The 26,114-nt window shown below is 43.6% G+C and overlaps 2 protein-coding genes across 2 annotated transcripts in view; one reads left to right on the forward strand and one right to left on the reverse strand.

Moving 5' to 3' along the window:
• Window positions 1-20,132, forward strand: part of LOC125465414 (tyrosine-protein kinase ABL1-like) — a 243,013-nt gene extending 222,881 nt beyond the window's left edge. Inside the window, exon 12 of the mRNA XM_048558891.2 lies at window positions 20,037-20,132. Within this exon, the coding sequence (XP_048414848.1) occupies window positions 20,037-20,085 (49 nt within the window). The 3' untranslated portion in view covers window positions 20,086-20,132. The remainder of the gene's footprint in view (window positions 1-20,036) is intronic.
• Window positions 8,369-25,190, reverse strand: exosc2 (exosome component 2). Its single transcript, XM_048558901.2, has 9 exons — window positions 24,897-25,190; window positions 22,294-22,395; window positions 18,740-18,785; window positions 13,151-13,240; window positions 12,027-12,092; window positions 11,205-11,273; window positions 10,116-10,292; window positions 9,427-9,555; window positions 8,369-8,460 (listed from the first exon to the last, which is right to left on the reverse strand). The coding sequence occupies exons 1-9, from the start codon at window positions 25,010-25,012 to the stop codon at window positions 8,380-8,382; spliced, it is 876 nt and encodes a 291-aa protein (XP_048414858.1). The 5' UTR covers window positions 25,013-25,190; the 3' UTR covers window positions 8,369-8,379.
• Between the last annotated feature and the right edge of the window lie 924 nt (window positions 25,191-26,114).

A 26,114-nucleotide genomic window follows, 5' to 3' on the forward strand; every position in this document is an offset into this window, starting at 1 on the left:
TGGTAAGAGCGTGAAACGCCGTGCCTGCCAATGTAGTGAACTCAGCCACATTAGGGGCATTTAAACAGTCCTTGGATAAGCAGATGGATAATGATGGGATAGTGTAGGGGGAGGGGCTTAGATTAGTTCACAGGTCGGCGCAACATCGAGGGCCGAAGGGCCTGTTCTGCGCTGTATTATTCTTTGGTCTAATATTTCATATTGGTTTTGTTGTGGACAAAGAAATGGAGACTACAGAACTTGGAGAAATCAATATTAATGTTTGAAAAATAGTTCACGTTACAGAAGAGGAGGTGATGGATGTCTTAAAAAACAAAGGTGAATAAATCTCTGGGATCTGATCAAGTGTATCCCAGGACATTGTGGGAAGTTAGGGAAGACATTGTGGCGCTCCTGGCAGAAATATTTGTATCATCTACAGCCAGAGGTGAGGTGCAGGAGGACTGGAAGGTGGCTAATGTTGTGCCTTTTATTTAAGAAAGGCTGTGAGGAGAAGGCTGGGAATGATAGACCGGTGAGTCTGACATCTCTGGTGTGTAAGTTATTGGAGGGAAACAATTGAGGGCAGAGCGGTAGATGTTGTCAACATGGACTTTAGTAAAGCCTTTGACAAGGTTCCACATGGTGGACTGACTAATAAAGTTAGGTAATATGAGATCAGGGTGAGCTTGCCAGTTGGATACAATATTGTCTTGACGGTAGGAGACAGAGGATGGTGGTGGAAGGTTGTATTGCAGACTGGCGGCCTGTGACCAGCAGTGTTCCACAGAAATTGGTGCTGGGTCCACTTTTGTCTGTCATTTATATAAATGATCTGGATGAGAATGTATGAAGTATGGTTAGGAAGTTTGGGGATGACATCAAAATTGATGGTATAGTTGACCGTAAAATTACAAAGGGATCTTGGTCAATGGGCTGAGGTGTGGAAGATGGAGTTTAAATGGATAGCTGTGAGATATTGCATTTTGATAAAAACAGACAGGGGCAGGACTTGTACAATTATTGGTAGGGCCCTCGGCAGTGACGTCAACCAGAGAGACCTTGGGGTTCAGGTACATAGTTCTTTGAGAGTTGTATCACAGGTAGACAAGGTGGTTAAGCAGGCATTTAGCACACTTGCCTTTGTTGCTCAGACCACTGAGTGTAGGAGATGGGATACCATGTGCTTGTACTGGACTTTGCTGAGGACACTTTTGGAGTGGAGTCTATGGCTCCAGTTGCCCTGCTATAGGAAGGATATTATTAAATTCGGAGATTCAGAAAAGATTTACCAGGAAGTGGCTGGGATTGGACGGTTTGAGTTATAAGGAGAGGCTGGTTAGATTGGGACTTTATAAACCTGAATAGGGTCACTGCTCAACCTCCTACACTCCAGGGAATAAAATCATGAGGGGCATGATTGAGGTGAATGGCAAGTGTCTTTCCCCAAGGGTGGGAGGTTTCTAAACTAGGGGGCATATCTTTAAGGTGAGAGAAGAAAGATTTAAAAGGGACCTGAGGGGCAATTCTTTTCACAGGCTGTTTCATCTGTGAAATGAACTGCCAGAGGAAGTGGCAGATGAGGGATAGTTACAACATCTAAAAGACATTTGGTGGATGAATAGGAAAGATTTAGAGGAATATGGGTCAAATGCAGGCAAGTGGGACTGGTTTAGTTTGGGAAACTTGGTCAGTGTGGACAAATTGGACCAAAGGATCTGTTTCTGTACTGTATGACTCTATTTTATCAATTTTGGTTTGAAGCTGTGAACTGGCAATTGAGAGCTGGGATGACTTGTTTACTTTGTGGAACAGCTTGTGGTAAACAGAAAACAACGGAGTGAAGAAGCTTTAGTTTGTTTGTGAAGCCAGGCCTGGAGGTTAATTGCAGACTGACTCTTGATCAAAAGGTTCCTATGGACACAGAAAGCATCGTTTAAACTAGAGAGCAGAGCTTGGCTTTTACAAAGTCAGTATATGGGAATTGGTTTTGGCATGTCTGAAAGAGGTCCTGCATTCAAGCAGAGGCAGATACTGAATGGTAATTGAGGTCTCAGGAAAAGACGGTCAGTCTCTGTGGGTGGAACCAGAGTTGTTGTTTTGAACTGTTTGCCAGGGAGAAGCTGCTGCAGATTTGAAAGCTCCCTGTCTAATCTCCCACAAACCTAAATTCTGCCGTTCTGCAACCTGTTGGAGAACGTTTAAACAAGTCAGAGGAGGTGTCACTGTCACAAATAACCCAAATCCTCGTTTTTTGGGGGCGGTGGTGAAAGAGAGGAGAGACCTGGCACATCGGTGCAAATGACAAGCCTGAAGTTTTGTATCCATCTTCAGCCAGAAGTGCCGAGTGATGATCCATCACAGGTGGTACTTAGCATTACAAATGCCAACCTTCAACTGATCTGCTTCCGTGGTAACAGGCAGTATAGCTGGAGGCATGAGGTACTGCAAAGGATAGGGACTCTTGACAACATTTTAGCAATAGTATTAGAAGACTTGTACTTCAGAACTAGCTGTGTCCCTAGTCAAGCTATTTTAGTGTAGTTACACACTGGCATCCAATTGGCAAAGTCAAAAATTGCCCAGGTTATGTCCTGTGCACCAGAAGGACAAATCCAAGCTGCCAATTACCATTCCATTGGTGCATTCTTGCTCATCAACATGAGGGAATGGGCCATGGAAGTGCCTATCTGATTGCACTATCGAAGCGAACAACCTACTCATTGCTCAGTTTGGCTTCCACCAGTGAGACTTCACTTCTGACCTCATTACACCCTTGGTCCAATCATGGACAAAAGAGCTGTACTGTAAAGATAAGGTGAGAGTGGCTGCCGTTGGGTAGCATTTTGCATCTAGGAGTCTGAGAAAAACTGGACGATATGGTAACTGGGGGCAAAAGTCTCCCCTGGTAGGAGTTGTACCTGGCACAAAAGATACTTGTGGTTGTTGGTCATTTGCTCAACTCCTGGCCATCACACCAGCTCTATCAGTTCCCTTCCCCCATCACAAAGTACGAAAGGGTAATGTTCACTGATGATTATACAATTTACAGGACCTCAGATATGGAAGTAGTCCTTTTCCAGGTATTGTGAGATTGAAACAATATCTAACCTTGGGCTGGTGAATGGCTTGTAATAGTCACACAACGAATTGTCAGACAATAACCATCTTCACTAAAAGAGTCAAACTATTCCACACTTGCCACCACTATATCTCCCCACCATGAACATGCTGGAGCTTAGCATTAAGCAGAAACTGAACCAAACTAGCCAAATTAATACCGTGGCTACAAAAGCAGATTTTTGCTAGGAATTCTGCAGCAAATATTTTACCACCTCCCAAGTTAGAAGCATGAAAACAGGTTGAGTACAGCTCTAACAACACTGGAGCAGCTGTATACCATCCATTATGGAGCGGCCTGCTTGACTAGCACTACATCCAGCATTCATTTTTACAATACTCATGGACAAGGATGGGAGTGGTCCTAAAGAAAGAGTACTAAACTGGGGGAAGGCCGACTATACCAAGATTCGGCAGGATCTGAGGAATGTAGATTGGGAGAAACTGTTTGAAGGTAAATCCACATTTGATATGTGGGAGGCTTTTAAGGAGAGGTTGATTAGTGTGCAGGAGAGACATGTTCCTGTGAAAATGAGGAATAGAAAAGGCAAGATTAGGGAACCATGGATGACAGGTGAAATTGTGAGACTAGCCAAGAGAAAAAAGGAAGCATACATGAGGTCGAGGCAACTGAAGACAGACAAAGCTTTGCAAGAATATCGGGAATGTAGAGCGAATCTGAAACGAGGGATTAAGAGGGCTAAGGGAGGACATGAGATATTGCTGGCAAACATGGTTAAGGAAAATCCCAAAGCCTTTTATTCATATATAAAGAGCAAGAGGGTAACTAGAGAACGGATTGGCCCACTTAAGGACAAAGAAGGAAAGTTATGCACTGATTCAGAGAAAATGGGTGACATTCTTAACGAGTACTTTGCATCGGTGTTCACCAAGGAGAGGGACATGACGGATGTTGAGGTTAGGGATAGATGTTTGCTTAGTCTAGGTCAAGTTGACATATGGCAGGAGGAAGTATTAGGTTTCCTAAAAGACATTAAGGTGGACAAGTCCCCAGGTCCGGATGGGATCTATCCCAGGTTACTGAGGGAAGCGAGAGAGGAAATAGCCAGGGCCTTAACAGATATCTTTGCAGCAACCTTAGACATGGGTGAGGTCCCAGAGGACTGGAGACTTGCTAATGTTGTCCCCTTGTTTAAGAAGGGCAGCAAGGATAATCCAGGTAATTATCGACTGGTGAACCTGACGTCAGTGGTAGGGAAGATATTGAGGGATAGGATCTATTCCCATTTGGAAGAAAATTGTCTTATCAGTGGTAGGCAACATGGTTTTGTACAGGGAAGGTCATGTCTTACCAACTTCATAGAATTCTTTGAGGACGTGACAATCTTGATTAATGAGGGAAAGGCTGTAGATGTCATATACATGGACTTCAGTAAGGCGTTTGATAAGGTTCCCTATGGCAGGTTGATGGAGAAAGTGAAGTCACATGGGGTCCAGGGTGTGCTAGCTAGATGGATAAAAAAACTGGCTAGGCAACAGGAGACAGAGGGTAGTAATAGAAGGGAGTTTCTCAAATTGGAGACCTGTCACCAGTGGTGTTCTACAGGGATCTGTGCTGGGACCACTGTTGGTTGTGATATATGTAAATGATCTGGAGGAAGGTGTAGGTGGTCTGATCAGCAAGTTTGCTGATGACACTAAGATTGGTGGAGTAGCTGATAGTGAAGGGGACTGTCAGAAATTACAGCAGAATATGGATAGACTGGAGAATTGGGCAGACAAATGGCAGATGGAGTTCAATCCAGGCAAATGCGAGGTGATGCATTTTGGAAGATCAAATTCAAGGGCGAACTATACAGTAAATGAAAAAGTCCTAGGGAAAATTGATGAACAGAGAGATCTGGGTGTTCAGGTCCATTGTTCCCTGAAGGTGACAATGCAGGTCAATAGAGTGGTCAAGAAGGCATATGGCATGCTTTCCTTCATCGGACGGGGTATTGAGTACAAGAGTTGGCAGGTCATGCTGCAGTTGTATAGGACTTTGGTTCGGCCACATTTGGAGTACTGTGTGCAGTTCTGGTCGCCACATTACCAAAAGGATGTGGATGCTTTGGAGAGGGTGCAGAGGAGGTTCACCAGGATGTTGCCTGGTGTGGAGGGTGCTAGCTATGAAGAGAGGTTGAGTAGATTAGGATTATTTTCATTAGAAAGACAGAGATTGAGGGGGGACCTGATTGAGGTCTACAAAAACAAGAGGGGTAGAGACAGGGTGGATAGCAAAAAGCTTTTCCCAGAGCGGGGGACTCAATTACTAGGGGTCATGAGTTCAAAGTGAGAGGAGGAAAGTTGAAGGGAGATATGCGTGGAAAGTTCTTTACACAGAGGGTGGTGGGCACCTGGAATGCATTGCCAGCGGAGGTGGTAGACGCAGACACGTTAGCGTCTTTTAAGATATATTTGGACAGGTACATGGATGGGCAGGAAGCAAATGGACACAGACCGTTAGAAAATAGATGACAGGTTAGACAGAGAATCTTGATCGGCGCAGGCTTGGAGGGCCGAAGGGCCTTGTCCCTGTGCTGTAGGTTTCCTTGTTCACTCCTGATGCAGCATGTATCAGATGCACTACAGTAACTCATTAAGGATTCTCTGATGGCACCTTCCTAACTTGGACCCTCTTGAAGTCCACGGCACAGATACTTGGGTAATGCCATGTCTACAAGTTCCCATCTTTCCTTGGAAGAATGTGGCCACTCCTTCATTATCACATGGCAATAATCATGGTATTTGGCTGTCCCTTCATCCTAAAGATTGCAGTGGTTTAAGAAGGCTGCTCAACCTTACCCATTCCTCATTATTCTGGAGAAAGTAATAATCGCTGGCAATTCCCACATCCCATGAACCAATAAAAACTACTTGAAGGGAAGTGGGACTAATTAGATAGTTCTTTCAAAATGTTGTCTGAAGCAGAAAGGAGTGGTCTCCTCCTGCATGATTTCAATCATTACTGTGTTCTGTTTGTGATTTATATTCACTTTTTGAATTACATACTGTAGGATTTCATCTTTTAAACATTAAGCAAGGCACAAACTTCAGTCTCTAGAAGGTTAAATAAATGTCAAAAGTTATGAAAAGTTATTGAGCAGAAATAGTTTGTGCTGATGTCTACATGACACCAGTGTGAGCAATTGTTGAAGCAATAATCAGAATTTAACACACAAAGGAATGTTTGTAACCCACTGCCTGGAGGACAGCAATAACAAGTGTAGAGCAGCTAACGTCAGCCCTAACGCAAATACCAGTATCTCATTTTGCTGCTTGTTCTGCATTACGTGCAAATATCCACATTGTGCCTCATTAGCACAAAATAATTGCTCATTGCTTTTAGGGAATGGAAAAACAGGAAGGGACAACAAAACCGTTATTTGCAGGAGATCATGACGGGAAGTCAATTAATAGTCCAAATGCAGTCTCCCTACTATTACCAGACATATGGAGACTGTACCTGGTCTGTAAACTACCTACGCAGAATTACGTAGATTATGGTCTAACATTGACTCCATTTTGTCATTACTATTAGTACGGAGCTTTACTATCAGCCTCGTTGTAATAGCAAGTGAGATCCTTAAGCTGGCCATTGCTAGGTGCCCCTTTCTCTGGCAAAGTCACTTTCCTTTCATCCCTCACTGCCTTAGCCCTAATGTCTGCTTCAGGAATAACTCTTTCCCCAAGTCACAACTGCACTTTCAGGCTCCTACTAGAATAGTGTCATGGTACTTCTGCAGTTGCTGATCCTTCAGCCATGTCCACCACCCTTTGATGTTCCTGACTTCAGTGAAACCCTCACTCTGATCCTGCCAATTCTCCAAGCCAAGCCTCTATCTTCACTGAAAACTTATAGCAGTTACACGCCAAGTATCAAGTTTGACCACCTTAAACCAGCCAGTGCTCCAAAATCAGAGATAACAAAGTGTGGAGCTGAATGAACACAGCAGGCCAAGCAGCATCTCAGGAGCACAAAAGCTGACGTTTCGGGCCTAGACCCTACATCAGAGAGGGGGATGGGGAAAGGGCTCTGAAATAAATAGGGAGAGAGGGTGGGTGGATCAAAGGTGGATAGAGAAGATACGTGGAGAGGAGACAGGCCAGTTAAGTTAAAGGGGTGGGGATGAAGCCTGTAGAGATGAGTCTGGGTGGGGAGGTAGGGAGGGGATAGGTCAGTCCAGGGAGGATGGACACGTCAAGGTGGCGGGATGAGTTTAGGAGGTAGGGAATGGAGGTGCGGCTTGAGGTGGGAGGAAGGGATAGGTGAGAGGAAGAACAGGTTAGGGAGGCGGGGGTTGAGCTGGGCTGGTTTTGGGATGGGGGGGGGTGTGCAGATTTTCAAGCTTGTGAAATCCACATTGATACCATTGGGCTGCAGACTTCCCAACCAGAATATGAGTTATACAGTTCCTGCAACCTACGGGTGGCATCATTATGGCACTGCAGGAGGCCCAGAATGGACATGTCATCTGAGGAATGGGAGGGGGAGTTGAAATGGTTCACGAATGGGAGGTGCAGTTGTTTGTTGTGAACCGAGCAGAGGTGTTCTGCAAAGCGGTTCCCAAGCCTCCGTCCTGGAGTGGAAAAACAACAGGTCATTTCATTGACCAAGTGCCTTCTTCAGCCCTTTGTTCCTACCTCTCCGACAAGCACACAGAACTGGATACTTCTGTCAATGGGAACTGTGTTAATAACAACAATGCATAACAACCCTGACACACTTGTGATGGTCTTTGATCTGCTTTCAAGGGGTTTGGAATATATTTTGTTTTGGGAGAGGATGTACTGAAATGTGATTTTTGAAACCAAACTATTTACATTTTTATTTAGCCCGAACACTATGAAAGATTGAGATGGCTGGGGTGAGGGTTAAACATGTTATTCTTAAGGAAAAACAATGAACTCAAAAGATTTAGCAGAGTAGGATAAATAAAAAAGGGAGAGCCTGCTTGACTGGCATCCCAGTCACTCGCTTCACCACATTGCGGCATCAGCGTGTACCATCTACAAAAGGCACTGTAGTAACTCTCCTCATTGAAGATTGTTTTTAAAATCTGCCTCTGGCTGAGGGTTTGGCCACTCATCTTTGTGGCTGGCATTAATATTTTTTGCTAAAGTTCCTGTGAAACACTGTGGGACATTACTACATTAAAGCCATCACTTAAATGAAAAATGTTGTTGGCTCATTAGAAAAGGGTCACATGTCATGATTCATAGACAAAGCCAGGATTATTGTAAAATTTTATTCAAAATATTAGTTAAAAAGTCTTTTCCTTATCCTTCCTGATCAATTAAACGTTGTCTGGTCTCCATCACTATTTCTTCCATTATTTCCGGCTTCAGAATATCTTTAATCTGGAATAAGATCAAAAAGAACATAGGAATACAGACTTTAAACATACCAAACTAATCTTTACCTGCTTTTAGGGTTTTTACCACTGAAGCAGTTGCTAGGAATGGGAAGAAAAAAAAAAACTTCGCTCGGAGCAAATAAACGCAAGATTAAGAATGCTCAACCTTTAGGGAACAGGATACACCTGATCAAGCAAAGACTTCTACTATGCTTTACAAAGGCAGCTCAAAAAAAAAGCATGTTACTGATGTGAAATAAAGCAGTTACGTAGGGATTCTATGATTCTACTGTGCAGAAAGAGGTCATTTAGCCAAGTAAGCCCACACTGATCCTCTGAAGAGTATACTACAGAAGTTCAAACCCCTCCACCCCATCCCTATAACCCCACATGGGTGATTTCTTTTTAAACCCAAAGCTAACCTGCATCTTTAGAAAGTGGGAGAAAACTGAAGGAAACCACACACACACGGAGAAAACATACAAACTCCATGCAGTCACCCAAGGCACCCAAACCCCCCTTGGCACTGAGAGGAAACATGGCTTAAAAGGTCTATGCCACTCCTGACTCAGGAACCTTCAAGAGGTATTCCCTCAACAACTCCTGACAGACATGCTGCGCATTTACAACAGGCACAGAAAGGCAAACAATAGCTGCTCTATCAGGGAATAAATTTGTACATAATGCCAGTCTATGAATTACACTGACCATGTTTATATGTATCCATCCCCCTTTACTACAAATGCTGCTGTTAATATTGTGAATCTATTTGCTACTTTGTTTAAAATAATATTTGAAGTAAGGATATTGAGTCTTCGAACAGTATCGAGTAACTTAAAGCCAAAAAGGTTGAAAATTGTTAATTGATGTATAGAAATTAGACTTAACTTTCTCCAAATCAAGAAAGAAGTGCAAAAATTTGTTTTAAAATTTTAGATCCTTCATTGCTGCTCCATTTCAGAAACGTTACCTGTTGGTGCATTGAAGCTTCATAGCAATACAGAACACTGGTATCATACAGCAACATCTTGTGGATATTCAGGGCAATGATGCAGTTGCGGAGTCGTGAGATCACCTCTCTGTCTGTTAAAGGAACTGGCTTGATCAGAAACAAAAGGAGGAGCACTGACATTACTATTGTGGGACATACAAATGTACAAACAGGAGTAGGAGAAAACCACTTGACCCCTTAAGCATGCGTCATCATTTAACAAGATCGTGGCTAATCTGATCATAACCCCAAAAACTTTTCAAAGCCCTTGTTTGCTAAGGATCTGGCTTTAAAAAAACTACTTCAAGAATTCCAAAGTCTCGCAACCCTCAAACAAGAACTTTGTGTCTTAAATGGGCAACCCTGATTTAAACAGTAATCAGGTAGTTCTAGAATCCTGCCTCTACCACTCTCTTGGAAGAATTCCACAGGCCATCATCCTCTGAAGAAAACAAATTCTAGTAATTTCTGTGTTGAATGCCTCTTATGTTTATCTGCATCTTCTGGTTCTAGTTTTTTTTCTTCCCCACAAAGGGGAAACATGTTTTCACTATCCACCGCGTCAAGGCCCCTCTTAAGTTTCAACAAAGATTCTCAATCTTCCAAACTCTAATTAGCATACTATCAACTCTCACCCACAAAACTTTAGCATTAGCTTGGTTCCTCACCTCCAAGTTAGTCACAAATCCTCCTGCTTCATCGTCCTTCTGTTCAGTAATTGGATAAATCCAGATGTAGCCATTATTCCCAAGGATGATGGCGGCTCCACAGGGCAGGTTATGAAAATGAGTCTTGCGGCGTTTTACAAGTGAAGGCGATACTTGGACCAATGTTCCCTGACCCAGCTGATTACAGACATAAAAGTTGCAAAAGAGAGTGGGTAAGGAGTCTCCTTTGCAAATGGAAAAATTCCAACAGAAATGTAAAATACAGAAGTACTAGGAGTGTTGTTACAGTGGATTCCCCAAAACCAATTTATGGCAGCAAACAAGCATCAAATAGGCTCCCTCTGTACAATTTCTGAATCAAGTCTACAACACATTCAAAGAGCATTCCACTCAAATTTGCTGTCTTGTTCTTTCCCATAAACCTGCAAACATTTCTTCATCAATTATTTGTCCAATTAAAGCCTATAATTGGATCTGTACCCACCCACCTTACCATCAGGCGATTTGTTGCAAATCCTAACCACTCAACTGCATAATTTTTTCCACTGGCTCATTTCAATCACCTCAAATCTGATCCATTCCAATTACCGGCAGAGTACGTGCCCAGTAGGTTGTAAGAAAAAAAATGTGCATTTTACAAAGCAGAAGTGTAAGTGACCATCCAAAAATCACTGCACTACACCCAATACTCCCGTGCCTGCTGATCTACAATCCAGGAATGTCTCAATGTTAAAATTTCTGCCTTACATTCAATGTGCCCACACCTTGTCCTTTCCCATATTTAAGACCCTTTAGCCCTCTGCACTCCAATGCAGGCTTTCTGTGCATCCTCAAATGTCACCGCTCCATCAGCAATGGTCATGCTTTCAGCTGCCTGAGGCCCAAGTCTAGAATTATTTCCCAAGATCTCTCTCCCTATTTAAATCCTTTTTTGACAAAGCTTCAGATCACTGCCCTAATATCTCCATATTACTCCAGTGCAGCACCTCAGAAAGGGTGTTCATACAGGCTATGTAAACAAAAGCTTTTAAATGTCATGCTTTTTTCCCTTCAAAATTGAAAAAGAAATATCACCAGAAGTTGTATTACCTTGCCATACTTCAGACTCCTGGTGTGCAAGGACAGAGCACCATCTGCAAACACAGCCTGTACCTCTGCCTGAATATGTGATAAGGAGAGTCAACAAAATGCAAAGAAATTAAAAGAATTTGGTGCCTAAAGAGGGGTAAATGAAGTCAAGGTGCCGATCAGACCATAATTTAGCTGAATTGAAGGATTCAAACGACACCATGATTGTTCAGCCATACAATATTCACCGATGGAAGTCACTTTCACTTGTGTTGAAATCTTTTTAATGATTCCACAATTTCTCTCTCTCTTCCCAATCCCCAACAATGCGGTTTCACATTACTTATCACAACAAGAGATAGAGAGGCAAATGGCAACAGAAAACTAGTGTCAGTCACTAGCCATGAGCATTAATGGAAGACTTCTCCTCTGCAGGAAGGTCACAGCTGGGACTGATAAGAAAATAAATTAAAGTCAGTTTACAAATAAATAGAAAACTGTCCTCTCCTTAAAATGAACAGACTTCAATATCATTTAGGTATTTCTTAAATTAGCAGGTTTTTCACAACCTTCTTCTCATTGATCAAAAGCTCCTTTGATCAGGAGTGAGTTAATTTTAAAATCTGAAAAGACTCCATTCCCTACTCAGACAATCAGGCATAACTGGCAAACAACAGCTCTGGGGAAATTGTAACTTGCAGACACAATGTGCTGTCCATCTAAATTGGGCAAGATAATGTAGCACCCAGGCCCAGGATTTACTGAGCAGTGTCACATCTCTCCAGGAATGTCCCATCAAGGAAACTGCCCCAAGAACTCTCTATTGTTCAGTAAAAAGGATACACTGATCAAATCTCCTTCTTGCAGGTAATCCCTCATCATCAGTTCATCCTCTGCAGACCTTCTTCTCTGTAAGGAGACAAAAGTTATGTAAGGGGGACAAGAAATATTTGGACAAGCACTGTGATAACCCACACACAGCATTTAAGACAGCCTTGAATTGAGAAGCAAATCTGAGCCCACTATCCTAACCAAAGTAAAGAGGAACAGAAAGGGACAACTGGGATGTTTTGCTCTTGAATTCACTGAACCATGCGGCATTCACAGTTCATAATATACTCCACTCCAGGAATGTCACGATAAAAATCCACATTGATGGAGAACTGAGGCGCCGTCTATCAGGTAAGTCATTAAACCCAGTCCCAGTCTGCCCTCTCAAAATATCCCACATCAGTAATTTGAAGATGGCTTAGGAGTCTTCTGGACAATATTTATCCTGCAAACATCACCACGACAGATTATCTAATCAATATCATACTGCTGTTTACAGCAGATTGCTGTGTTAAGTGACTGCCATGTTCCAGGCATTCCAACAGAATTACATTCCATCAACTGGTCCAGTTCTGGTCGCCGTATTATAGGAAAGATGTGGATGCTTTGGAGAGGGTTCAGAGGAGGTTTACCAGGATGCTGCCTGGACTGGAGGGCTTATCTTATGAAGAGAGGCTGACTGAGCTCGGTCTCTTTTCATTGGAGAAAAGGAGGAGGAGAGGGGACCTCATTGAGGTATACAAGATAATGAGAGGCATAGATAGAGTTGATAGCCAGAGACTATTTCCAGGGCAGAAATGGCTAGCACGAGGGGTCATAGTTTTAAGCTGGTTGGTGGAAAGTATAGAGGGGATGTCAGAGGCCGGTTCTTTACACAGAGAGTTGAGAGAGCATGGAATGCGTTGCCAGCAGCAGTTGTGGATGCAAGGTCATTGGGGTCATTTAAGAGACTGCTGGACATGCATATGGTCACAGAAATTTGAGGGTGCATACATGAGGATCAATGGTCGGCACAACATTGTGGGCTGAAGGGCCTGTTCTGTGCTGTACTGTTCTATGTTCTATGTAAAGCACTGTAGGACATCCTGAGAGTCTGAAAAATGCTACAGAAATTGAAGTATTTTTCTGTTACTCACAAGTTCACCTCCAGGAAGATTAACAGATGACAAAAGAAGTACAGAGTCCAGTCTGGAGTTGGTCTCCACTTTCCATCGCTTCTGCTGCACCTACAATTGTTGAGGAAGGTTCAGTTACATTTCTGTAGGACTTAAGTCCAGCCTCTGCCATTCTTCAGGACAAGGGACTCTTAAAAAAATATGAACAGGAAAATGAACATCAATCAGCTCTTGTAGCATCAAGATGTCTTGCATGTAGGCTAAGAGATGGTACAGCACTTTACATAGTGCTGAGCCATAATGAGGGTCACTGATTAGGGGCAAAATTGAAGAAACATTCAAGTTTGAGGACAGACAGGGATCAACATGGGGGTGCTGAATGAGACAGTGAGAAAAAGATCCCATTCTTAAACAAGCAGCTTGCAATAGTAATAATATAAATTTAAGAGTAGGCCATTCAGCCACTCGACCTGCAGATCTGACTGTGGTCACAGCTCCACATTTTCCTAATAATCACCAACTCCTTTGTTAGTCAACAGTTTAACTACCTTTGCCTCAAAAGTACTCAGTGACCTCACCTCTACTATTCTATGGGAATCAGAGTTTCACAGAATGATTTCAATGCAAACAAAAAAAATAGGAGGTACAGTTAAGTAAGCAGTGGACACCAAAATAGGGAGTGGTGGGCCGTAAAGAACACTATCTCAGATGATACATGACCTTGATTAGATGGGTCAATGGGCCAAAGGATGGCATGGAGTTTAATTTAGATAAATGCAAGGTGTAGCATTTTGGTAAGGCACACCAGGGCAGGACTTGTACAGGTAACGGTAGGTCCCTGGGGAGGGTCAAAAGGCTGAGGGTGATTTCATAGAGGTTTATAAAATCATGAAAGGCATGAAAAGAGTGAATAGCCGAGGTCTTTTTCTAGAATAAGAGAATCTAAAACTTGAGGGAGTAGGTTTAAGGTGAGAGGGGAAAGATTTAAAAGAGACCTGACAAGCTCTTTTTCACGCAGAGGGTGGCGAGGGTAAAGTAATGAGGAGTTGGTGAAGGCAGGTACAATTACAGTATTTGAAAGAAATCTTTATGGGTGCGTGAATAGGAAGGGTTTAGAAGCATATGGGCCAAATGGGACTAAATCAGTTTAGGATTTCTGTGTTGACCAAAAGATCTGCTTCCATGCTGCAAAAATCTACGACTCTCAACCTTTTGAGAGAAAAAATTCCTTAGTCTTAAATGGGAGACCCTGATTTTGAAGCTGCATTCCCTAGTTCTAGACTTTCCCATAAAATGGAAAATATCCTTTCAATATCCACCCTGTCAAGTGTCAACCACGAGACTATTAATTGAGATGGACAATATTCTGGGGACCTGGTTTCAAATCCCACAGTGGTGAATGGTGGAGTTTGAATTCAATAAAGAAGTGGAATTAGGTAACAAAACCATTATGGATAGTTGGAAAAATCCTTCTGGTTCACTAATATCCTTTAGGGAAGAAAATCCATCACCTTTACTTGTGTGGACTATATGCGACTCCAGAGCCACAGAAATGTGGCTGAATTTAACTGGATTCTGGGCAATGTGGGAAGGATAAGAATACTAACCTAGTCAGCATCACGTGAATAAAAAAAAATTCTTCAAAACTCCCAACATATAGAGGTCCAATCTGTTCAACCTTTATTCAGAAGATAATTTCTTCTCCTCCCCATCCTAGGCATCAGTTGATTGAACTGTTTTTAACACAATTACATTTGTTCTCAAATAAGGAGACTAAAACTGTGAATAGTGCTCCAGATCTGGCCTCACCAATGTTCCATATATCTGTAGCAAAACAGCCCTACTTTTAAATTTAATTCTCTTTGTGATAAACAATATTAAATCTTTGATTCAAAAGAAGAAAAATTAAGTCTAGTTGATGGATTACAGAACATATGCAGGGATCCAAGGAGATTATGGAAGTAGATTGGGGTACATTCTAATTCACAATAAAAGGTATAGCATAAATTTTTCACCGGCTGGCAAAGACTGAATCCAATCATAAATGTGCATGCTAATCTAAAGAAACTAGACCCAGCCACACAGGATGTACTCCAACAATAACAATTTCCCAAACAAATTTTTCAATTTTTCTGCAATCAACTTATTATATCTTTAAACACAGAGACACCAGGAACTGCAGATGCTGGAGAATCTGAGGCAACAAGGTGTAGAGCTGGAAGAACACAGCAGGCCAAGCAGCATCCAGGAGCAGGAAGGCTGACGTTTTGGGCCTAGACCCTTCTTCAGAAACGGGGCAGGGGAAGGGGGTTCTTAAATAAATAGGGAGAGGGGGGAGACGAATAGAAGATAAGTGGGGAGGAGACCAACCGGTCAAAGAGGTGGGGATGGAGCCAGTAGACGTGAGTGTAGGTGGGGAGGTAGGGAGGGGATAGGTCAATCCAGGGAGGGCGGACAGGTCAAAGGGGTGGGATTGGAGAGGACAGGTGGGAGGAAAGACAAGTTAGGGAGGCGGGGATGAGCTGGGCTGGTTTTGGGATGCGGGGGGGGGGGGGGGGGGGGGGGGGTGGATTTTGAAGCTTGTGAAATCCACATTGATACCATTGGGCTGCAGGGTTCCCAAGCGGAATATGAGTTGCTGTTCCTGCAACCTTCGGGTGGCATTGTTGTAGCACTGCAGGAGGCCCAGGATGGACATATCGTCTGAGGAATGGGAGGGAGAGTTGAAATGGTTTGCGACTGGGAGGTGCAGTTGTTTAGTACGAACCAAGCGTAGGTGTTCTGCAATGTGGTCCCCAAGCCTCCGCTTGGTTTCCCCAATGTAGAGGAGTCCACAACGGGAACAGCGGATGCAGTATGCCATATTAGCACATGTGCAGGTGAACATCTGCTTGATGTGGAAAGTCTTCTTGGGGCCTGGGATGGGAGTAAGTGGGGAGGTGTAGGGGCAGGTGTAGCACTTCTTGCAGTTGCAGGGAAAACTGCTGGGTGTGGTGGGGCTGGAGGGGGGTGTGGAGTGGACAAGGAAGTCTGGAGAGAGTGGTCCCCCCAGAGGGCAGATAAGGGTGGACAGGGAAAAATGTCTTTGGTGATGGTGTCGGATTGTAGATGGCGGAAGTGTCAGAGGATGATGTACTGGATCCAGAGATTGGTGGGGTAGTACGAGGGGACCAGCGGGATTCTGTTTTGGTTGTTATTGCGGGGAGGGGGTGTGACGGTTGAGTTGCAGGAAATGCGGGAGACATGGTCGAGGGCGTTCTCGACCAGTGAGGGGGCAAGTTGCGGTTCTTGAAAAATTAGGACATCTGAGATGTACAGGAGTGGAATGCCTCTTCCTGGGAGCAGATGCAGTGGAGGTGAAGGAATTAGGAATAGGGGATGGCATTTTTTGCAGCAAGGTGGGTGGGAGGTGGTGTATTCTAGGTAGCTGCCAGAGTCGGTGGATTTAAAATGGATATTCGTTTCTAAGTGGTTGCCAGAGATGGAGACAGAGGTCCAGGAAAGAGAGAAAGGCACTGGAAATGGTCCAGGTGAACCTAAGGTTGGGGTGGAAGGTGTTGGTGAAGTGGATGAACTGCTTGAGCTCCTCGTGGGAGCACAAGGCAGCGCCGATACAGTCATCAATGTAAGGTCCGAAGAGGTGGGGTTTAGGGCCAGTGTAGGTACAGAACAGGGATTGTTCCATGTAACCTACGAAGTGGCAGGCATAGCTTGGGCCTGTGCGGGCACCCATGGCGGCCCCCGTTGTCCATGGAAGTGGGAGGAATTGAAAGAGAAGTTATTGAGGATGAGGGTGAGTTCAGCTAAGTCTACACCTTTTAATACATTCTCTTTGGTTTAATTTCACCCTCACAATATTGAAAATAGAAATCTGCATCAGAATGTCCTTCTTAGTTGTGATTCCCTCATTTTTAAAATTGTAAGCTCATAGGACATAGGAGCAGAAGTTAGGCCATTCAGCCCACTGAATCTGCTCCGCTTTTCAATCATGGCTGATAAGATTCTCAATCCCATTCTCCTCATAATCCTTGGTGCCCTTGACAATCAAGAACCTATCTATCTCTGTCTTAAATATACTCAATGACCCGGCCTCCACAGCCTTCTGTGGCACTTGATTCCATAGATTCACCTCCTTCTGGCTAAAACCGTTTCACCTAAAAGGTCTTCCCTTGTCTCTAAGGCTGTGTCCTCAGGTCCTAGTCTGTCCTGCTAATGAAGGCATCTTCTCAACATCTACTCTGTCCAAAGTAATGACCCAGAGTCCTCAAACGTTCCTCATATGTTAAGCTTTTCATTCCTGGGACCATTCGCGTGAATCCCCTCTGAACCTACTACAGGGCCAGTACATCTTCACTGAGACATGGGGCTCAGAACTGCATACAATACTCCACATGTGGCCTGACCAGAGACTTATAGAACCTCAGCAGTGTTTTATATCCAAGTCCGCTCAAAATAGATGCCATAATTGCATTTGCCTTCCTAACTACTAAATCAACCTGCAAGTTTACCTTGAGAGAATCCTGGATGAGAACTCCGTATCTCTGGACTTCAGACTTCTAAATTTTGTCCCCAGTTAGAAAATAGTCCATACCGCTATTCTTTTTACCAAAGTGGATGACCTCACGCTTTTCCGTGTTGTACTCCATCTGCCACTTCTTTGCCCAGTCTCCTAACCTGACCAATTCCTTCTTCAGCCTCCCCGCATCCTCAATACTACCTGTCCCTCTACCTTTCTTTGTATCATCTGAAACCTTAGCCAGAATGCCCTCAGTTCCTTCATCTAGATCATTAATGTATAATGTGAAAAGTTGTGATCCCAACACTGACCCTTGTGGAACACCACTTGTTGCTGGCTGCCATCCTGAGAAAGACCCTTTATATTCACTATCTGCTTTCTGCCAGACAGCCAATCTTCTATCTTATATTTAAATCTCTTCCCCATTCAGAACAATTTTCCTGGGTGGGATTTTGGTGGATCCCAACACCATGTTGAATACACAGCGTATCATATTCCAATAATAAAAAGCACCCATTTCATTTCCGAGTGAGCACATAAAATTTCAAATTAGTATCTCAATGCTAGTTAAATACCTTATTGGCCATTAGATACTTTACTAGCATGCAGATATTTTCAATTGGTCAGCTGCAACCAAAAACACTTCCTTTGCCCTGTTTTATGTGCATTTTCTTCCCAGCTGCTCAAACTACATTGCAGTTCTCTTCTCTTCTTAAAGGATATGAATGATTGAAATGTTAAACTTTGTTTCTTTGTTCTTTCATAGGATGTGTGTGTCGGTGACAAGGTCAGCATTTGTTGCCCACAACTCGAGTGGCTTGCTGGGCCATGTCAGATGGCAGTCAAGAATCAACTCAGTAACTTGATGTAGGCCAGAAGGTTTCTTTCATGAAAGCAACCTTTGACGACAGCTTCCAGATTTATCATTTAAATTAATGATTCCGCCATTTGCTGAGGTGGAATTTGAACCATGCCCTTACGCCCCCAAAGCTATTATTATGGCTTCTGGATTACTAGTTCGGTGCCATGATCACTACACTATAATCTCCTCAGCTCTTTAGCTCGAAACAAACCAGGTGATTTTGAAATCTTACCTCTGTGATTCTGCCCACAACGACATCCCCAACTTCCCCATTGTATCTAATAAAATAAAGAATTCAAATTGACAGAATTAATAGATTGCGGTCAAAGTCATAGACTGGCTTCCACTGCAATGTCAAGTTTAAATTTTCCATATTTGCCTTTAAATCCTCTTCCCTTCTCTAACCTGATGCAAATTCCACAATCCTCCAGATACCAACTCTGACATAGGCCCCAGCTCCCTTTGTCCCAACAATACTTCCTGTGCTTTCACCTGTCTAGCCCTTAAATCCAGATTTACCTCCTGAAAGCTCTCCATCTCTCCTCTCAAGATGTTGCATGGCTTTTTTTTCAAAAGCAATCAGATTTAGAAAAACAATGAAGTACATTTAAAACTAAACTAGTCATAATAGAAGTGAACTGCAACAATAAAATCACAACCAAAGCAATTGTTCTGCCATTGGCACATGACACAAACAAAACTGATCAACAATTGTGTACTAAATGTCTTTTGATATGTGCACTTTCATTAACTGCTAAAAATACTCTGTCTCAGATCAAACATTTGTCACAGCCCTAATGGCCTCCTCTTCAGCTTTGTTGCAGACTGTGTCTCATTATGTTCCTGTGATGTTCTGTTAAGTTTTATTAATCGTAGTCATTTTACTTTTCCGGGTCCAATACAAGCTCTTCTAAATTATCACTACTGCCACAGATTTATGGCTTTAATAATCAATTGGATGAAACTTTGATGTTTCAGTTTTCAGCCCGCCAGAAAAATCCTGCATCCTAAACTACTGAAATGTAAAATCTGATAGAGGTAGTACCCCATAAACAGCTGTATATAGACCATGGTCCCCAAAGGAGCTTTGTACTGGTAATGTGCCTTGTGCTAGCAGTGTCATTTGCAAGTTAGAAGGTTGTGTGCCCAAGTCCCAATCCTGGACCTTCTACTCTGACCCACTCTATGTTTGCAATCTAGTGATGGTGTTACAATGCTGGAGGTGCCATCATGTTATCATTGATTTTTAAAAAAATTTATACATTTGTGGAATGTAGGCATCACTGGCTGGCCAGCATTTCTCGTCCTGCGCCTAGCTACTCTTGAGAAAGTGGTGGTGAGCTGCCTTCTTGAATCTCTGCAGTCCACTTGCTGTGGGTCGACTCACAATATCATTAGGGAGGGAATTCCAGGATTTTGCCTTGCAACAGTGAAGAAACAGCCAATATTTCCAAGTCACAATGGTGAGTGACTTGGAGGGGAACTTGAAGGTGATGGCGTCCCATACATTTACTGCTTTTGTCTTGTAGGTGGAAGTGGTCCTGGACCTGGAAGGTGCTGTCTGAGGATCTTTGGTGAATTTCTGCAGTGCATCTTACAGATGATATACTCTGCAGCTACTGAACGTCAGTAGTGGAGGGAATGGACGTTTGTGAACACAGCGTCAATCAAGCAAGCTGCTTTCTGCTGTTCGAGATCAAGCTTCTTGAGTGTTGTTAGGGTTGCACTCATCCAAGCAAGTAGGGAGGATTCCATCACACCCTGACTTGTGCCTTGTAGATAGTGGACAGGCTTTGAGGAGTCAGGAGGGGAGTTACTTGCTGCAGCATTCCTAGGCTCTGATTGCTCTTGTAGCCAGTGTTTATATGGTGAGTCCAGTGAGTTTCTGGTCAATGACAACCCCAGGATGTTGACAGTGGGGATTCAGTGATGGTAACACCATTGAATGTCAAAAGGGCAGTAGTTAGGTTGTCTCTTATTGGCGATGGTCATAGGCTGGCATTTGCGTGGGGTAAATGTTGCTTGCCACTAACCAGCTCAAGCCTGGATCTTGTCCAGATCTTGCTGCATTTGAACATGGGCTGCTTCAATATCTTAGGTGTGGTGAACGTGCTGCACATTGGCAAACATCCCCATTTCTGACCTTATGGCTGAAGCGGTTGAAAATGGTTGGGCCTAGTGTACTACCCTGAGAAACTCCCACAGAGATGTCCTGGAACTGAGTTAACTGAGCCCCAGGAGCCACAACCATCTTCTTATGTGCCAGGTATATCTCCAACTACTTGAGAGATTGTTCCCTTATATGCCCTGATTCCAGTTTTGCAAGGGCTCCTTGATGTCACGAGCTGTCACCCTCACCTCACCTCTGGAATTCAGTTTTTTTGCCCATGTTTGAACCAAGGCTGTAATGAGGTGAGGGGGCTGAGTGGCCCTGGCAGAATCCAAACTGGGCATCACTGAGCAGGTGAGATAGCAAGGTGTAGAGCTGGATGAACACAACAAGCCAAGCAGCAGAGGAGCAGGAAAGCTTGACATTTCAGGCCCAGACCCTGCTTCAGAAATGGGGGAGGGGAAGAGGGTTCTGAAATATATAGGGAGAAGGGGGAGGCAGACAGAAGATGGAGAAAGGAGAAGATAGGTGGAGGGGAGGCAGACCGGTCAAAGAGGCAGGGATGGAGCGAGTAAAGGAGAGTGTAGGTAGGGAGGAGATAGGTCAGTCCAGGGAGAACAGACAGGTCAAGGGGGCAGGATGAGGTTAGTAGGTAGGAGATGGGGGTTGGGCTTGAAGTTGGAGAAGATAGGTGAGAGGAGAACAGGTTAGGGAGGCGGTGACGAGCTGGGCTGGTTTTGGAAACTATTTTAACTCCCCCTCCCATTCCACAGACGACATGTCCATCCTGGGCCTCCTGCAGTGCCACAACGATCCTGCCCAACGGTTGTAGGATCAGCAACTCATATTCCACCTGGAAACCCTGCAGCCCAAGGGTATTAATGTGGACTTCAGAAGTTTCAAAATCCTCCCTCCCCCTACCACATCCCAAAGCCAGCCCAGCTCATCCCCTCCTCCCTAACCTGTCCTTCCTCCCACTTATCCCCTCCTCCCACTTCAAGCCCCACCACCATCTCCTACCTACTAACCTCATCCCACCCCATTGACCTGTCAGGTCAGTCCAGGGAGAACAATCTCCTCCCTACCTCCCCACCTACACTCACCTTTACTGGCTCCATCCCCACCTCTTTGACCGGTCTGTCTCCTCTCCACCCACCTTCTCCTCTACTCACCCCCCCCCCCACCCTATTTATTTCAGAACCCCCTTCCCCTCCCCCATTTTGAAGGAGGGTCTAGGCCCAAAAGGTCAAGCTTTCCTGCTCCTGTGATGCTGCTTGGTCTGTGTTCATCCAGCTCTACACCTTATTCTCTCAGATTCTCCAGCATCTGCAGCTCCTACCATCACTGAGCAGGTGCGGCTTGATAGCATTGCTGATGACACGTTCCTTTGCTTTACTGATGATCAAGAGTAGACTGATGGGGGCAGTAATTGCTCTGTTGGATTTGTCCTGCTTTCTTTGCACAGGACATACCAGGGCAATCTTCCACATTATTGGATAGATGCCATGTTGTGTAGATATTTAAACATGAGTGCTGCTGGAAGAATCATGGGGGTGGGGCACCTTGTTTCAAACCTTAATACAACTACTGGTTATGAAATGGAATCAAACCATTTCTATAAAATTTACTCATTGTTCGATGACCAAATGCACAGACAGTAAGTGTTAAGGACATGCCTGGTTTGAAGTGGTTTGACACATATCAACTTGTTCACTCTTTCCACAGCTCCAGCAACTGACGCAATTAGCTTCTCATCTTCCATATAGGTACCATGGCCTCTGGAACAGACATAATATATACTGTATTAGGATACACAAAAGTTACCCACTCAAGGCAGGCTAATGGAAACCTACAACTCTTCAAAGAGAGAGTTCGGTGCTGAATGTGAACTTTTGTCTATTTCTCTCACCACTGTATCTTTTGAATAGAATAAATCAATCTCAGATTTAGAGCTATTAGCTGGCCAACCTTCTGCTGTATTTATGTTTCCTAATTTCCAAGGCCTTGGTCTTAATTTTGAAGATCATGTCCACTTAGGAAGTCTTCACCCTATCCCAATGAACCTGTTTCATAAGCTTTATTGGCCACAGTTTCCAATACATCTGTCACTTGCCATGTGGCGAATTGATGCTCTCAGTATTATGTTACACTAAAAAGATGGAGTTGTGGCAATACAGTTGGGATGCAAAGTGAAGGACTTGGTTTTATTCATTGGTTGTTTTCACAAAAAAAAACTGATGTACTTCAGCAACTGAGTGTTGCATGGGGTCAATAAGAACTAAAATGTGCAATGCTGGCAAACGGGCAGTGCATAAAAATTCACCTTAATAGATTTGTTGAAACAAGCAGGATTACTTGAAAAGGAAGGTTACAGGAGGCTGGCCTTGAGCCAAGTCTCCAAACACTGCATTCAAAACTGGCAGGTAGAGTGCAAGTAAGAATCAGAGCACAAACACCATAAAGACATGTGGTGGCTATTTTCCTCCCCATATCTCCTAATATAGCAATTCTAAAGGGAAAGAAAATCTTTATTTCAAAGATAAACTTGAGCACACTATCAAAAATCAACATATGTTAAAAGCATGTCACCAGCATTACGAGATTGCGCATACTTGCGAAACAGCCCAATTGGAAATTCCCTTTTGAAGTTGTCGTACGGCTGTGGCAGCAGATTTACCAGCCTCGATTGCTGATGGTTCAAAACACCCCAACCTAAAGTTTCCTAGAATCACCACAGGATGGAAAGAAGCCATTTGCCCCATAGAATCCACACTGACCCTCTGAACAGCATTCCCACTGCCCTCCCCATCCTATCCTGTAATGTTGTATGAATCATGGCTGATCCACGTAGTCTGCACATCCACGGACACCGTGGGGTAATTTAGTCAATCCACCGAACTTGTACAGTTTTGGACTGTGGGACGAAACTGGAGCACCCAACAGAAAGCCACAGAGCAAAACATGCAAACTCCAGAGAGAGTCACCCAAGGCTAAAATTGAACCCGAATCCCTGTCATCAAGAGACAGAAGTGTTGGCTGCTGTGCCAATTATTTTATTAATAAATGCATTTATTTTGTGTTCCAGTTAGTGATGAAACAGTCACAGATTTGAAGAATGAAAGCAGAAAGCCATATGCACGACACCAGTCTAAGTCATCTTTATGCCTTCTTTCTAAAGTCTGTCTGTTAATGTATACAAGGCACTTGTTAGATCTCAGCTCGAGTATTGTGAACAGTTCTGGCTGCCACATGTAGGAAAAGATGTGAACACATTGGAGAGAACGTATAAGTGGCTTGCAAGAATGCTTCCGACGATGAGGAATATCAGTAAATGAGCACAGACTGGTGAAGCTATAACTGTTTTAGAGAGAGAGAAGGCAGCTAAAATGCAATCTGATAGAGATTTTGAAATCAAGAACAAGCTTAAGAGGGTAAAATAGGGAGAAACTGTTTCTGCTTTTGAAAGGAACAAGAAGAGGAGAGCATCAATTTAAAGTAACCTGCAAATGAAACAAGAAGGAAGTCAAGAAAAAAAAAAATTCAGTGAGCATACTCAGGACAGGGAACATAGAGACTGGAAATGTGGAGAATGGTTCAGCTGATGCACTTAAGACAACATTGAATAATTATTTAGATAAAATAACATGCAAGATTGGGAAAAAGCAGGAGACTGGCACTGGATGACATTGCTTTAGCAACCACTGCAAATGTTGGAAATCTGAAATAAAAACTGGTGAAACCTGGCAGAGGGTTATACAGGTTACACTGAGTCCAATACGATTCACCTTCTGTTTTGTCTTTTCTAATACTTGTTTGGAAGCTTCCAGTACTATCATTCCCTTTTGTATATTCAGCGGAGAGTCTTATTTTAAGACACAGACGAGGCAGATGTGGTAAATAAGAATGAGGCAGCTATTGGAAATCTGGAACAAACGCAAAATGCTGGAGAAACTCAGCAGGTCTCACAGCATCTGCTGAGAGAGAAAACAGAATTAATATTTTATGTTCTGAACGAATGGTCATATCTCCAGAGATGCTGACAGGCCTGCTGGGTTTCTCAAAGATCATTTCGATGCAGGCTATCGAGTTTGCACTGATGGCGACCATCTAGTATTTATGGAGATGTGACTTTGAACGAGTTTCAGTCACTGACCGTTGATAAAAAGATTTAAATTTATAGGCCGAATGCGCACCGTCTACCCACGTGGATTTCCTTGCCTCTGGAGTTAACGTCCTGATTTAAAATATAAAAGTTCTCCCATTTTTGTGTTAGTTTTACCTCATGAAACCGGTGTCGGTGGTGATGGTGTCTCCCGGTGATACCAGATGTTTACCGACCTCAGCCGGTAAAGAGACACGCTTTCGCGCCGTCGGTAACCGAATGTCCACCGCCATCTTTGTTACTGGCGTACAGCCTGCGGCGGCCACCTATAACCACTGCCGCCATCTTTGATATGGCGAACGGGCATCAGCTGCCAAATATCATTGCAGCCGCCATCTTCAATATTGGCAAATAGCCTTCCGTGGTTATGACCACATCGATATCTTTCACGTCGGCGAATCCTACGTTACTGAATACCTGATGCTGAAAGTCGGATATAAACAAAAAAAGAAACATGAAAAGATACACAGAATTAACATTTCACTTCCATGTGTTCGTCAAACCTCTCAAATATTTCTCGCATTGTTTGCAAAATCCAGCTTTTACCACATTTACTGAACTCAATCACTGTAGAGCTGCTGCAAGCCCCGATTAACAGAATCCTTTAAATTTTTATTTCAGTCTTCCATCATCCGCAGTTTTGAGCTGTTAACTGCCATCTTTAACACTGGCAAGACACGCCAGCTCTACTTCCGCCATTTTTAACACAGGCATTCGACAAGTCTTTGGGGATTGGGGGGGGTGGTGATTGATTATCGCCATGTTTCTTACTGGCAGACTGAAACTGTCACCATCTTTGTTATTGGCAGATGTTTGGCTCCTTTCTCCTTGCCTCCATGTTTGTTTCCGGGCTGTCTCTGCACCGTTATATCGTCCTAATAACGAATCGACCCGCGCTTTTCTATGATGTTGTGTGGTGAATCAATTAGCTCTTCAACGTAACAAATCAGATAGTTACCATATTGTTGCCAGTATTTTTACGCGTTTTACAAGGTTCTGGTTAACTCGATGTCCGTCTCTGGAAATGGTGGGTGCCGCCATTTTGAGTCCAAAGTTAAACCCAAAACAAATTTTAAACACTGTCAAACTTAAACTATAACTAAATAATATGAAAGCACACGTAGTGATTTACTAGTTCTGGATCTATTGTTGGTCAATCTTATTTCGTAGAATCCCAACAACGCTGAAAGAGGCCATTCGGCCCATCGCACGAACTATGACCCTATGAATCTGCAACGACCCGCAGAGCAGCCCACCCTATCCTTGTTCGCCCCACGTTAAACATGGCCAGTCCACCTAAAGCTGCAAATCTTTGATCTGTAGGAACAACCTGGA

The sequence above is a fragment of the Stegostoma tigrinum genome, chromosome 29 (assembly GCF_030684315.1).
Source record: "Stegostoma tigrinum isolate sSteTig4 chromosome 29, sSteTig4.hap1, whole genome shotgun sequence".
In the NCBI taxonomy this organism is placed as follows: domain Eukaryota; kingdom Metazoa; phylum Chordata; class Chondrichthyes; order Orectolobiformes; family Stegostomatidae; genus Stegostoma; species Stegostoma tigrinum.